General features: G+C 44.5%; 1 protein-coding gene across 5 annotated transcripts in view; it reads right to left on the bottom strand.

The window, feature by feature from the left end:
• Positions 1-14,142, bottom strand: part of GALNT17 (polypeptide N-acetylgalactosaminyltransferase 17) — a 459,638-nt gene that overhangs the window by 246,245 nt on the left and 199,251 nt on the right. For all 5 annotated transcript variants that reach the window (XM_075905118.1, XM_075905119.1, XM_075905117.1 and 2 more), the window contains one exon: positions 7,576-7,742. In XM_075905118.1, the coding sequence (XP_075761233.1) occupies positions 7,576-7,742 (167 nt within the window). The remainder of the gene's footprint in view (positions 1-7,575; positions 7,743-14,142) is intronic.

Genomic DNA, 14,142 nt, shown 5'->3' on the forward strand with positions numbered 1-14,142 from the left:
GCTTTTTCCAATAGGGGTTTCATGTGCAAGAAACCCCTGGTGTCCATCCACACACGCCTTTTTTCACAAGAGCTCTTGCGCAAAAAGGCTTATTTCACATAGAAAGAGGAGTAGCGCTTGCGCAAAAGGCTCTGTCTTCTGACAATCTACTGTACATTTTCTTGTGCAAAAATACACTTGCAGTGCGGATGCTCTGCGAGTGTTTATTCAAAAATGGTTATTTTTGTGCAAAAACTCTGCAGTGTAGATGCTTATGTAAACATCCTGGATTGGCAAGGGGCAATTACAGGCCTTTGCCCAGTGCTACCTTCTTCCTTTGTTTTAGCTACGGAAGATTCGTTTGGTAAGTAAATACTAACCAAATTGCAGCTAATGTAACCAACACCAGGGGGACTTGAATCTGGGACCTCTGGAACCTAGGAGAAGAGCTTCTACTGTTTGAGCTATAACACCAACCGGTTGCCAGCATAAGCTGCAGGGCTCCCTTGTTCTCATTTCTCACTGTACATCTAGGGTACGTCGACAAAACTTCTGTCGACAAAGAGCGTCCAGACACATTGAGTTCTGTCGACAAAGCAAGCTGCTTTGTCAACAGAACCCTGTAGTCTAGACGCAACCCTACAGGCAATAACACCTTCTGTCGACAGAACTCTGTCGACAGAAGGTGTTATGCCTTGTAAAATGAGGTATACCAGCGTCGACAAAACTGCTGAGTTCTGTCGACGTTATGTCGACAGAACTCAGCGGTAGTGTAGACGCTGGTATAGTTTTGTCAACAAAAGTCCACTTTTGTCGACAAAACTCAGTAGTCTAGACACACCCCTAGACTGCAGGCTTCTTTCGAAAGACGCTTTTGTGGAAGAGATCTTTCCGAAAAAACTTCTTCCAAAAGAAAGCGTCCACACTGCCAAAGCACATCGAAAAAGCAATCTGCTTTTTCAAAAAATCCACACAGAATGAACGCTATCTCATATTTCAGCTGTGATTACTATGGACGGAATGGCCACCAGGGCACCTGTGGTTTTTCTTCTTTCCTTTTCTTTCGAAAGAACTCCCTCGTCCCCATCCACACACACCTTTTTCTGAAAGAGCTCTTTCGGAAAAAGGCTTCTTCCTCGTAGAAAGAGGTTTACCAATGTCGGAACAACCCCTCTGTTCTTTGATTTTTTTTTTTTTTCAAAAGAACATGATTTGCAGTGTGGACGTAAGTGACTTTAAAAAAAAACGGCTTTTTTTCCCAAAAAAACTCTGAAGTGCAGACATAGCCTAGGCGTGTGGGTTACACTAACACTGATGATCCATATGGAGATGGGGCCTCGGGTCCTGGTGTGGCTCGTTAGAAAGAGAGGTCCTACTTGTAAAACTCAGGTACAAGAGTAAGGATGAAAACCAGGCCCCATTGCAGTCAACAGCAAAACTCTCATGGCCTTTGCTGGATCCGGTTTCAGTCAAGGGTCCAGATTTTCATTCCTCCTAACAGGTGGGTGGGGACTGGTAGGAACCTAAGATTTTGGGGCCTTCACATGCTTTCAGATACAAAGCCGTGCCTGGCTTGTACTCAAGTGCAACCTACCATGCACCCAGGATTGTGACGCCCGTACTGCCAACACCGCTCAGTTTCTGCAGAGGTTGATTTTGCAACACCGGAAGCACAGCATTCCCTCTCCGTGAACTCTGCTGGATGGTAAATCAGAAGTCGCACTCGCAGCTACTCTTAATCTAAATCAGGGTAAATTACTCCTAATATTATCTTGCATGTTTTGTATTCAGCAGTCAATTTAATGACTAACATTTCCAAAACAGGAAAATAACTTAATGTCTGCCAACATGGCATTGTCAGAACATGCAAATTTTAGGCTCTGAATCCAGAGGGCTATTGCATTAGGTCAGTAACAGCAAATTTATTCTCTGTCATATAAATTAAGGGAAGCTGCTTTATCCCAAAATATTGAATCTTTGTCGTGTAGCCCAGAGCCACATTATATAATAAGTTTGGAAGGTCGGGAAATAGCACAGCAGAAATTCAATGACTTCAACAAAGTGGGGGGAAGAGAAGCCTCCCTTATGAAGTTGGCATTCACGTAAATTGGTTATCCTGCCTTTGGCTTTGCTATTTTGAAGGCTTTGTGCTAATTGGCGTAAAGGAGAAAACATCTTACAGCTCAAAGAACTGTCTGCAGTACTGATCGGTTCTCTTGTGCACTTTGTAATACAGGTTATAGCTCTCTAGTCCAGCAACAGTCATGGTTCAGCATGATTTTAATTAACCGGATGTCCACTTACCATGGGCGTGGCCACGTTTCCTGAGGTCCCATAAAGTTTGTTTACAGCCACCAGTCCCGGCTCTCAGTGTTCTGTGTGGTTATTTAGCTCCAATGTACTACTAAATTTACTTCTAAGAGCCCAAACAAAAGACAAGACAATGCAGCACTTTAAAGACTAACAAGATGGTGATGACCTAATAAACCATCTTGTTAGACTTTAAAGTGCTGCATTGTCTTGTCTTTTGTTTGGGTTCTTTGTTTGAGCTTTCGTGGGCCAGACCCACTTCCTCAGATCAATATGTGGAAGAAAATTGGCACGACCTTATATACCAAAGTAATCACTTTGCCAATCACTCTGGTATATATGGTCGTGCCAATTTTCTTGCACATATTGATCTGAGGAAGTGGATCTGGCCCACGAAAGCTCATCACCTAATAAACCATCTTGTTAGTCTTTAAAGTGCTGCATAGTCCTGTCTTTTGTTTCAGCTACACCAGACTAACACGGCTGCATCTCTATCACTATTCTAAGAGCCCTGTTAGCAGTGGAAGTGTTAGTAATACTACTAGACAATATCGACCTCCCATAGTTTGGCAAATTCTCTGGTTCATCGCCGGGTAGGTCCAAAGATGGCGGATGAGAGAGGGTCAACCCGTAACAACATTCTGATCTTGCATCTTACCACTGATGACCAGAGTTAGCTTCACAAAAACACTACACCTCACAGCATTTCAAGGAGACATTTCAGCATTATAACCATTTCACTGTTTTCGTTTGCTTTTGGTTGCTATATGGCCTTCAGATATGACCTGGAAACTGGTATCAGTTATGCTGTGAATGGGATTGCTAATAGAGGACGCTTGGACAGATATATAGTCATGTGAGAAGGTTACTTCTGGCTCACAGGTTAGCACCAAAAATTATGGCTGTGAGGATACTGGTTTGATTTTCAGCCAAAGGCATGTGCAAGAAACACAGAGGAACAGTACACACAATGGAAGAAAAGGATCATCTGACTGATTAGATTGAGTTAGGCTGATTTAGAGTTGGGGAGAAATGTTTTGTAACGAGACTTGGAAATTGGCAAAACTCTCTGAGTTCTCCTATTTGGTTGTGAATCTTTTATGTGAAGCTAAGGGAAGGGAAGGGAAGCAGCTGCCAGGAAGTGAATTATAACATGGATAAAACTGAGCAAAATGTGGTGCCTTAGGCTTGGTAGGCTGCATTATGCATCAAGCCGTAGGTTCAATAGTCCCTAACTCACAGCAACACCCAGAGGGATGCAAACCAAACCAAACCAAACCAGAAGGTTTGCTGTGTCACTGTGTACACTGTGACTGTAAGGTCCGTAAAACTCTAAACCGGCCAGAAAGTAACCAGTATAATATTAGCTGTAATTAAACAAGTTGTTGTTAATTAGACATTTGAATTACCTTGGGGTTTGTGTTGGCTCAGGCAACTCTAATGCCTAACAAGACTTGGAACATGGCTCTTTACTCCATGTAAGCCTATTAAAACCTTCCTATTTTTCCAAACCCGTAAAACAAACTCCCAAGAGAACACATAAGGCAGCACTGTCGTTGCTGAAATGAGTTGTGGAGCAAGATAAGGATCTATCCAGTCTCAGCAAATATTGTTATGCTGAAGTAAATTACAACCTGCCACATGCATCACTGAATGTACCTCTGTATTTTAAGTAGCCTTTTATCTTCAAGTTTTCTTTTAGAGTATGAGGTTTTCTTTTCAAAGAGATATTATTCCCGATTATAAACACTTATACAGACAGACCACAGAAAGGCAGGCGATGGCTAAGAAACAGTCTCAAACAAGGTGTGTGACTGTGAGATAACATATTGTCTCAGGGGCATACTGCTGTATGCCGCCAGCGACCTCGGAAATGGGTTATCATTCAAAAACACAAGCGGCGCAGCGTCTTTGCAATTATAAAGCAGCCGCAACAAAACCCAACGGCAAATACAAAACAAGTCTTTACATACAAGTATAGTGTGAATGCCAATGAAAAAAAGTTTCAAAACTGAAACTCCCTCAGCATTTGCCTTTAGGGGAGGAGTTTGCAGGACATTTGAGTTTTTGATTGGTTTTACAAATCAGGTATACACATTAAGAACTGGTACATTTGATATAGCTCTGTAAAACACTTGTACAATTTGTCGTTTGCCATGTTTATTGTATATCTTGCCATGTAGCGATACTAGGATGGAGAAAAATCGAATGTGCCTTAAAAAAAATCAGTCAGAAGGCTGAGTTAAAGATGCATGAATGCTTGAACTGTGTGTTTCTTATCTCGGCACGCTGGAATTTCTGTTACATGTAATAGTACTCTCAATTTCCCAGGGTTGTTGCACTTGATTTTAGGATAATTAAAACATTCATGTAATGTCAACTGTTAAATTACTGAGATATACTCTCAAACTTAACTCCATCTTAATGTAGGGTTGCAGGGGTTGTCTGGTTTTGGGTGGGTTTTTTTTTCCTTTGTATTTTATACAGACATACACATACACACCAAACTCCAAAATTTGAAAACCAGGAAACAGAACCCTAACTTTTCAAAGGCCACTGGCAATTTTAGGTTCCTCACTTTGGGGGTTCTATGCCTGAAAGAGTGCTGACTTTTTAAAAGTTCAGAGCATCGGCTCTGTGAAAATCAGGCTCCTTGCAGGTATCTGAAGTTAGGCACCCGGATCTTGAGGTTAGTGTTAAAGCCATATATCTACAAGTCACCTTCTCATACAGTTCCTCAGAAATGCAGCTGCCTATTCCTTTAACAAACCAGCTCTACACAACTACAAAGTCATACCCAGATAACATTATCTCTGCCCTCTGTTTACTCTTAGGATTCCCGTAGAAGTGTTGACTATAACCTGTAGTTTGGAATGTGGAATTATTTCCCTCTCGGCACCTTACTCCTTTTCTAATATCCATTTGTTGTCATATTAGACGAGTAGCTCCTAAGATTTTATTCCTGCTCTGAGTAACTATCTTCTATCACTGAGGCTTCTTGCATCGTGATTTGTAGAGCTCAGCTACATATGTTGCTTTGTATAATTAATTATTATTATTTTGGCATCGTGTGGGAGGGCAGAGTGAAGGTTATACAGCTTACCTTTGCGACTCCGACTGAGCAATGCTGCAAAGCTCTGTGATGTAAATTGGAGTGCTTTGACAAAGCAGCAAAAATGTGAAACAAGCCAACTGTTTCTAAAGCTCTTAAGGGCACCAAAGGTAACCAAACTCAGTCTCTCTCTCTCTCTCTCTCTTTCTCTCTCATGCTCTGGTTCCTACCCAGCCTCTGACCTGCCTGAGTTAGCCCCATCTTCTTCTGGGCAGATGCTGATGAAGATGGCGCCTTTTAATCTCAGCAGCAGACAAAGAAGGAGAGTTATTTAATTTTGTATTCTCATTGCCAGCTGCAGTCTCTGCTATTCAAGGGAGCGATGTTTTTTAAAAAGGATTCGTTTCATTGTCCTATTCCTTTCAGAAGTGTCTCTCGAGCTTCCCAACAGCATTTGTTACAATATTAGCTTCTCTGCTGCATACTGAGTGGCTGGTAGAGATTGTTTAGCCACATACTTCTTTGCACATGCCAGGCACTATTGAAGATAAATAATGAATACACATGGGTGCACCTTTAACTCACTCTCTGTTCAGTCAATGCAGTGGAACTTGCGGGGGGTGCATGCAGGATTTCATTCCGATATTTTCAAATATCGTTTTCCCCTGTAAAGTAGAGGCTATGCCACAGCCTGCAAACACAAATCACCTTCACCTTTCTTTAGAGGTCACAAGAGGAGCGAAATGCCCTGCTTGTGTAAATCACCAATGAGTGTTACTGTCTTCTATCAGCTGAGGAGCTGAGCACATTTCTTCCCTGCCCACTGGCAATTATTATAACTCATCAGTTTTCTATGGTGCTTATTCTTGCAGGGCCTATTTGTGCAGATTTGAGATGCTTACTTTATTCCAGTTTTATCTTGTCACGCAGTAAGTGCAACCTCCCTGCCTTCTTTGGAACAGAAAATCAGCTGTCATCCCCCGAGTGCTTCACTTCCAGTTGTAATGTATCGCAGGATGTAGAGCCCACAATTTTTTTTACTATGTCAGCATATACAACAGAAATGGGAAGGGGGTGGGGGGAGGGGAATTGGGGGTGATGATGATGATTTAACCCTCTGTGGGTCTTCATTAAGTTTTTACAAAATAAATATATTTTTTTAGACTGAACATGATTTGGTGGTTTGCTATTTTTGTAATTTGTGTAAATAGAATCAGGATGGAGGAATAATTTGGACTTTGAAAATACCACCACAGAACTCCCATTAAAAATCCAAAGAGACTCAGGATCTCAAAGGCAGGAAGAGAACGTGCATCACCAGAAATTGTAAACAGACTGGTTCAATATATAGGACACAGGAGACCTAAGTAGTAAATGGCTTGATAGCGGAAACGGAGGGAGGGGCACTTGTCAAACGAAGACAGTGATGAGAGCTATCGAGCCATTTACTACTAACCTAGCCTCTAGTCCCTGATCTGCTGCATAGCCATAGGCAAGTCGCTTACTCTCTCTGTTGGCTCTTCTACTGTTTGCCTGTGTATTTCTTACAACACCACCTAGCTCTTAAGCAGTACTTTTCACCCAGAAGTCTCCCACTGCTCTGCAAATGGAGATCAGTGCCATTGTCCCCAATTCACAGATGGGAAAACTGAGGTGCAGAGTGGTGACATGGCTTTCTTAAGCTCACTCTCTAGGCCAGGGGGAGAGCCAGTTGCAGAACTCCAGAGTTCCAGTTTGGTGATCAGTGCATGAGACCACGCTACCACATCGCAAGGCTCAGATCCATAAAGGTATTTCAGAGCCTAACCCCCATTGAAATCAACAGGTGTCAGGGCCCAAATACTTTTGAGCATCTGAACTTGATCTTTTGCAGCAGGGATTGTCTCTTACAATGTGTTTGATAATGACTACAGTAATAGTAACTATTCATTAATGCTCTTTGGTCTCCTTTCAAGCCACTGAGATAGTTTCTGTTTTTCTCCCGCAATACAGGCTGCTTTGCAAATTCATTCAGAAGTCTAATATGACATTTGATTTTGGTTCTGCGTCTACCATGACAGCTTGCAGAATGGCCTCTGAGTAATGAGAGGGTAGAATTGTATGCTGAACAGCACCTGATCTTCCAACGCATGCAGCTCTTCAGCCCAAAGCCACTGTTCTCCTTTCATATTGAACCTCTGTGCCCTGCAGGAAGCAACTGTTTTTAGTTTCTTAAAGAGGTCTGCCCTTCTTACCTTCATCACTGTTGTCATCCACAAGTATGATCTCTTTCAGGAGGTGGGCTGGAGTGTGATTGACGGCACTGTGCACTGAGCGCAGAATCACCGATAACGCTTCATTCACGAAGATGAAAATAATGGAAATCTGGGGCAGATTCTTTGCATATTTCAGCTCTTTGCACCTGCAGCAAGAAAAGACACAAAAGGCACGTGGGTTAACAGGACACATTCTGGAGTGTGGCCGTGTTAGAAGCTGAGCACACATGTAAAGGGCAAGTTATCAGACTTTGCAAGAGTGTAAAGGAGCACATTTTTGCGGAGCTCATGTATTACCTACGCCTTGCTGAAAAGGGGCAGGGCGGAAGGAGACTTTGCACCTTCTGATTGGCCTGGAGGTGGGGCGAATGCTCAAAATCTTCTCCCGCCCTGCAAGGTGCTTCTAAGCACCGCACACTCCTTGCAGGATGGGGGAAGGGTGGGAGGAGACTCCACATGCTCCCCCACCCCAAGCCCTGACTGGCCTGCAGGGATGTGTGCAAAGTCTCCTCCTACCACCAGGGCACAGGCACCTTGAGGGAACCACCAGCTGTTCAGAATAACTGGTGGTTCTCTTTGGGGGGGGGGAGACAAAGACTTCAAATGCTCCTCCACCCCCTGACCAATCAGGATCTGTGGGCAAGGAAGCACAGAAGTGTCCTGGCCCCGCCCCTTCCACCTGAGGTCCCGCCCTTTCTGAGGTGGCCTCAGACCACTTTAAACATTTCTGAAGTGGTCCCCGGTCAAAAATTATCGCCCACCCTTAACCTATGCTCTACATGACAAGCCCCTAGGAACACAGAAATTGCCACATTAGATTGGACCCATGGTCCATGTGTCTAGTGTCTTAGCTCCAAATATAGCCAGCACCACTGGGGAAAATTTCCCACTAAGGAACCTCAGGGAATATGACTGTCTAAGGCCATGTCTACACTCGGGGTGCATTTACACAGCACCTGAAACTATAAATAAGCTGCGCCATTCGCACTATGCAAACTGCGTCGCTTATTTCAAGTCTATTTCGAAATAGCTTATTTCATCATTTGGGTGCTGTCTACACAGTGCCAAATTCTGAGCCATCCCTTACTTCTCGTAGATTGAGGTTTACAGGGATGGTGAAATAGCGCATCTGCTATATTTTGAAATAGTGAACGTGTTCAAAAGACGTGGGGTAGCTATTTCGGGATACTGCCAGCATCCCGAAATAACTTTTCTGGGTAGACATACCCTAAGAGATTATCTGAATTTACTAAGTTCAACTTCTGGGCACCCGATTTTACAAATCTGAAGTTTGGTATCCTCACTAAGGGGAAGAATTGAATGGAGTCTGAGGCAGGGTCTATTAACGTGGACTCAAAGCCCCAGGAAGCCCTCGGTGGAGCTGTGGGAGGCCTCCCACAACCAATTAGTTCGAATGAGCGGCACTGGAGCACAAGAACGTTATTTCAGGCTCACAATAGCATTATTCCTCATTAAAAGCAGGACTACAGGCCTGGTTTACAATAGGGCCTTTAGTCCAAAATAACCCCCACAAGTTCGAATTTGTAAGTAGTGCATCCACACTACCAAGCCGGTTATTCTGGGATAAGGGGCCACAGAATTCGAACTCTCTACTCCCCTTGGACCAACCCTGGCCCAGACCTTCCTGGCCACTGGGGGGAGAGCCAGGCCCTGCATGGCCTTGGCCAGGCTCCCCTCTCCTGATGGCTGGGGTGAGGACAGATAAGAGCCAGGGAGCCCAAAAGCCGGGGCTGGCCGGGAGTGGAGGGGGGAGTCAAAGAGCCAGGATGGCCTCAGACCGTCCCTTGTGGCTAGGGGTGGGGAGAAGAGCCGGGACCACCTCAGGCCCTCCCAGGCAGCATGGGGTGGGGAGAAGAAACAGGGCCGGGGTGGCCTAGGACCCTCCCCAGCAACCAGGAGGGTTGGGGGGCCAGGGCCACCCCAGGACCTCCCCAGTAGAGAGGTCAGGGGAGAAAAGTCAGGGCCAGGGTGGCCTTGAACCCTCAACGGCGATGGGGGGGGAGAGAAGAGCCTTACCCCCGGGCCCTCCCTGGCAGAGAGGGGGTAGGCAAGCATAGCGAGCAGAGGGCACAGCCCCCTAATAATTTTATAAACATTATCATTGAAAGTAAAGCTACCATTCCGACCTAGTGTTACCATAAATGGATGCTCAGAAATTTGCCTTTTTCTTAAGCTGCTGCACTAGTGTGTTTCTTTCTGTTTGGTTTTTGGGATTTGCCAGAAGGAAAAGAATTTAGTGACCTACGGCCAAACAGCTTTAGCAAATGTTTGCAATGCTTCTTGCTGGCTTTCCTGTGCATTTTCTCTTCCCCGGGAACATTCGACTCAAGTGTCAACTTGAACTGGCGTCTCTGCACTTCACATCTGCACGTGAGTTTTTATGCAGTTCCAGAAGTACCTCGCAGTGTTTCAGAACTGACTGTTCCAAATGAGCTTTGCTTTTATGGCTGGATTTTTATTTAGCTACTTTTCTCTGTGCTGGAGCTGGGAGGTTTTCACTCTGCAGCCAAGTTCTTTACTGACAATCTGCAGGTTTATGTTACATGAACAGACACACCTGAGTTTGGGAACAGGAGCATGAAGAACAGGATTAAAGTAGTTAGAAATGGAAGAGACCTTTCAGATAATTAAATCTGTTTCCCTGCAAGGCCAGCATATAGTGTCCCACTGAGATGTAGCAGGTATTAAATTAATGCTGCCTTTGATCCTAACCAATCTTAATACATTTATTACAGGATGTGAACAGGTGATCATCTACAAGACCATTATAGATTACAAAGGAGATACAAATATTTAGAATATCATGTATGCCCCTTCATGCTTTGGTCACCATTCCAAAGGACGTGCTTCCATTTGTGACTTAACTCCTTGGAGGACAATTTCTGTTATACCCACATTCTGCTATATATTTCAAGTTATAGTAGTCTCGGATATGTTATTCATTTAAAGAATACTTTCACCGAAGATTTGACCACACACAAATAAGGTACTAATGTAAGATTTCTAAAAGAAAGCTACTGCACTCAACCCAAGGTTTTCAGAATCTAAAGTGACTTCCAAAATCTGAGAAGGAAGGTATGTGGACCATGCTTTCAGAAGTCTTAGTAAAGCAACACTCCAATGAGAAAATTATAGAACCTGAACCACCAGATAAGAAAACCAACCATCTGCTTAGGGTATCTGATTCATATTATGAAAATCAACACACATCTTTCAGCACTACATTGATTTGGTATCGAACTGAATTGTCATCACCATGTCTTCTGGAATGGTGACTGAAGTGTTAAGGGGCATATAAATCTTTAGCACATCTAGCATGTAAATATCATGTAATGACAGCAACAAGAGTGCCATGTGAATGCTTGTTCTCATTTTCAGGTGACATTGTAAACAAACTTGTTTGTCTGAGTGATTGGCTGAACAAAAAGTAGGACTGAGTGGACTAGCGGGGTAATGTAGGCATACCGCAATTGCAAATGAAGCCTGGGATTTGAATTTCCCGGGCTTCATTTGCATAAGCGGGGCGCCGCCATTTTTAAATCCCGGCTGGTTCGAACCCCGTGCCGCGCGGCTACACGCGGCACGAACTAGGGGTTCGAACCAGCCGGGATTTAAAAATGGCGGCGCCCCGCTTATGCAAATGAAGCCCGGGAAATTCAAATCCCGGGCTTCATTTGCAATTGCGGTATGCCTGCATTACCCTCCTATTTCAAAATAGGAGGGTAGTGTAGACATACCCTTAGTGGCTGCTCAGAGAAACGTCCAAGCCAAGTGATTTAAGGTTTGCCTGCTATTAATTTGCAGTCACCCTGCACCGTTCCTGTCGTATTCCATCTGCCCCCTATAACACGTGCATAGAGATTGGGACAACAGACACCAGGCCTGTTAACACGCACAATACTCATAAGGCAAGCTAGTAGGACATCATGGCTGCAGCCATGATAAACAGCAAAGTCACAATAAAAAAACCACATTCGTCTCTAAGCAGCTAACTCAGACTTAAGCATCGGCCTGCTTCCAGCATTCTGCCTGTGCTCACCGGCACAAGGAGCAGCTGGTTCAAGTGCAGCACTTGGCTGTAGCCATGTGCGATTGTACTTCAGCTCCTCCAGAGGACACCGCAATGGTTTGTAATTGACAGGCTGACAAGTCAACAAATATTCCTGTGTTCGTTCAAGAAAACACCTGGCACTTCTGTTCTCTCCTGGGGCTGAAGGAAAGAAAAGATTTTTTTAAAACCACAGTGCTTCAGCTCGGGCCTAATTAGAGGGGCCAATGGAGAACTTGTTAAAAGCAGCAGAAATAATGAGGGGTCCATTATATTGGAAGCGGCTTTATTTTTTGTATCCTTAGCGCTTGCAGCAAAAAGGGTCCGATCTGCACTCCGTGCAGACTGTGTGGTCTGGTAGTTACCAGCTGTGGTTTGGGCAGCCGACAGTGCCGCTCTGAGAAATATTCTCACGCATGCTGAAATATAAGTGATGGGGCAAAGACGCTACTGTCCTCTGTGAGCTCATCCCTTTGTCAGCACCAGAGTTCGGCCCTGACCCACGACTGTTACTGGTGGACAATGAGGAAGTTGGCATGTAAGTTGGCAGATCTTAACTTAGCGCATCTGTGGGTTTGCTCAAATGGATACAATAGGCTGCACCATCCGCAAACAGCCCCCTTATATAGTGGAAACACAGTTGCCTAACGTTCAGTGCAGAAGTAAAACCAAGCTGGGAAATGCCCTCAGAACGCTTCATATGCACAGACATGGGCTTGTGGAATCTGAACAACTCCCACGGTAGCCCTGGCAGTGTTGTCTTCAAGTCGTCATTGTCAAGTCCAAGTCGAGTCTCAAGTCCCTGCAGTTCAAGTCTCAAGTTGAGTCTCAAGTCCCTAAAGTCACTTTCGAGTCAAGTCCCATGTCGAGTCTCAAGTCTTAATTTAAAAAATCTCAAGTCACATTTGTACAAGCCATCAATATCGGCATTTTCGGACAAGTTTTTCACCAAGTCGATTTAACAAAATTAGCAAGTCTCAAATCGAGTCTCAAGTCACACACAATGAACCCGAGTCGAGTCTCAAGTCGAGTCACCTAGGCGACTGAAGTCGGACTCGAGTTCAAGTTGTGGGATTCGAGTCAACAACTCTGAGCCCTAGCAATGGTAGAGAAGGCTTTTATTTTACCTCAGATCCAAACTTGTAACCACCAGAATGCACGAGGAAGCAACCAGAGAGGAGGATTACAGCTGAATACGGGACAAGAGATATTTTCATAAATAGCTCTTTCCACATATTAGACAACTCCTTCACAGAAAGCACTATTAAAGTTGGAAAAAAAGGATGAGAGCGCGCACAAGAGAGAGAGAAAGAAATGACTGGTTTTATGCTGACTGGCTTTGTGCATATCAGGCCATATCAATCACATCAGCAAATTTCACAATACAATAAAATTTTGTTGCAACGTTAGTTTGCATCTGCTGGACAATTCTGTCCTGAGATCCATCGATCATTCACTTTTATCCTTGCCACATGGCTGTAAATCTAATCTTGTGGATGGCATGTGAGAGCAGAATATTTACTGTCTGTCCCAGTAAAAGTAAAGGGGATCTCATATAATTTACTGCTTGGTCATCCTGCTGAGGTGAAAAATATCCCTGTTTCACAGCAAATGTTCTTACAGCACAGAGAGACCCCAGGCTAGCAAGTAGCATTTCCACTACATACATCTGACGAAGTGGGTCTTTGCCCACGAAAGCTTATGCTCCTACACTTCAGTTAGTCTCTGAGGGTATATCTACACTACCACCCTAGTTCGAACTAGGGTGGTTAATGTAGTCATACGAACTTGCAAATGAAGCCCGGGATTTGAATTTCCCGGGCCTCATTTGCATGTTGCTAGTGCGGACTCCGTGCCCGCGGCTACACGCGGCACCGACTAGATAGTGCAGACTGGGATTCCTTTTCCGAACTATCGTTACACCTCGTGGAACAAAATGATTAGGAGGCTGGAGCACATGACCTATGAGGAGAGGCTGAGAGATTTGGGTTTGTTTAATCTGCAGAAGAGTGAGGGGGGATTTGATAGCAGCGTTCAACTACCAGAAGGGGGGTTCCAAAGAGGATGGAGAGAGACTGTTCTCAGTAGTGGGCTGTTCTCAGCTGTTCTCAGATGACGGAACAAGGAGAAATGGGTTCAAGTTACAGTGGGGGAGGTCTAGGTTGGATATTCGGAAAAAGTATTTCCCTAGGAGGGTGATAAAGCACTGGAATGGGTTCCCTAGGCGGGAGGTGGAATCTCCATCCCTAGGGGTTTTTAAGTCTCGGCTTGACAAAGCCCTGGCTGGGTTGATTTAGTTGGGTTGGTCCTGCTTTGAGCAGGGGGCTGGACTCGATGACCTCCTGAGGTCTCTTCCAGCTCTGTTATTCTATGATTCTTTACACCTATGCAGGGGAACAGAATAAAGATGCTGATAACTGAACACAAAATTCGACCCTGGTGAACACTAGAGTGTTTATACATCGATGGCTTCTGCT

Source organism: Pelodiscus sinensis, chromosome 21, assembly GCF_049634645.1.
Source record: "Pelodiscus sinensis isolate JC-2024 chromosome 21, ASM4963464v1, whole genome shotgun sequence".
Classification (NCBI taxonomy): Eukaryota; Metazoa; Chordata; order Testudines; family Trionychidae; genus Pelodiscus; species Pelodiscus sinensis.